Genomic DNA, 1,300 nt, shown 5'->3' on the forward strand with positions numbered 1-1,300 from the left:
ATTCTTGACAATTATAACCACTTGAAAATCCTTTCCTTAAAAGTTGTTTAAAGGTTAGAGCTCCTAATGTGGTAGTACGATTAGTATCAGGCACCCTTCTAGTTATGACCCTTTTGTGTATTGAACAACTTGCGTATGGCTACACTTCCAGTAGAAGATCATTTGCAAAATCACCTAGATGGAAATATTGGATGGTACCATGGACATCGGTTCTGACAGCAGTGAATTATAATCACACTAATTGCATCCAAATTTCTATGTTGAGACTTGATTTTGTGGGCTTATAACCACTGGGAAACCCTCTAATTACAGGCAGATTAAGAAATTCTACCTAGGCTTCTCAAGTGATTCCTAACCGAAGCAGTTGTAAAATAATCTTGCAAGAACCAAAAATGACAAACACTATTTTCGTTAAACATCCTCACTCAATGAACTCCACAGTTGGCAGCAAGCATAATGAAAAAAGTGAGATATAACATGCACTCAACTACTTCCTACATAGAATTTGTCCATAAATCAAGTTCAGGGTAGATCCTTTGGACAATTTATGATCAAATGTAACCCTCCTTTCAATGAACGCATGAATGAGGTTAGAGGACCATTGATATTGAGGCTTTACTCATAGCAACAACAGCAGGTCATAAATTAAATTAGGTATGCATGTAGAAATGAACAATGATGAATATGTATATGCAAATAAACCATAAACTACACCAAATGAAAAGGCACATACCACATGCCAATCTTCCACCAGCATTGCCAGTGCTTAGACTAAGTTCATGACCACCTGCATGTGAAAAACCAAAGGTAGTGAGGGAGAAAGAGAATTTGAACACTGCAGGTGAAGAATGAGTATCATTCATAATCCTTTTAAAATTAAGATCGAGAAATTTTACCCTTTCCAAGGTCATCCTCAAGCTCATGAACCACAAAAGCTCTTCCAACAACAGAATTAGGACCACTCAATGGTATCTGCAAAATATAACCACAGATATCCCTTTAAGAATTATAAATCCTTTGATGGACTATAACTATGATGAGACAAACAAACACGGCAACAGAAATAGTTGCTTCAGGTAGAGATGTAGAGAGAACAACCTGATTGTCCACTATTGTGGCTTCAGCCACACCTGCATCAACGATTCAAGAAGCAAAATATAATGATTACCAATTTAAGTTAATAAATCAATGATTAAAAATGTACTAAGAAATTACCGTTGGTGTCAGCAACTATGTTTCCCAGGTCACCCGCATGGCGAACTTCATCCTCAGGAGCTCCATGTGTCAAACCATTTGGATT

At 37.1% G+C, this 1,300-nt stretch overlaps 1 protein-coding gene across 1 annotated transcript; it reads right to left on the bottom strand.

Annotated features, from left to right (window-relative positions):
• Positions 1-635: 635 nt before the first annotated feature.
• Positions 636-1,294, bottom strand: LOC111385508 (superoxide dismutase [Cu-Zn], chloroplastic-like; the record flags this gene model as incomplete). The annotated part of the gene is made up of 4 exons (XM_023009899.1): positions 636-787; positions 897-972; positions 1,099-1,130; positions 1,216-1,294. Coding segments are annotated over 4 exons (324 nt in total), but the record flags the coding sequence as incomplete, so codon positions are not given.
• Between the last annotated feature and the right edge of the window lie 6 nt (positions 1,295-1,300).

Source organism: Olea europaea, unplaced genomic scaffold (genome assembly GCF_002742605.1).
Source record: "Olea europaea var. sylvestris unplaced genomic scaffold, O_europaea_v1 scaffold31824, whole genome shotgun sequence".
Taxonomy (NCBI): Eukaryota; Viridiplantae; Streptophyta; class Magnoliopsida; order Lamiales; family Oleaceae; genus Olea; species Olea europaea.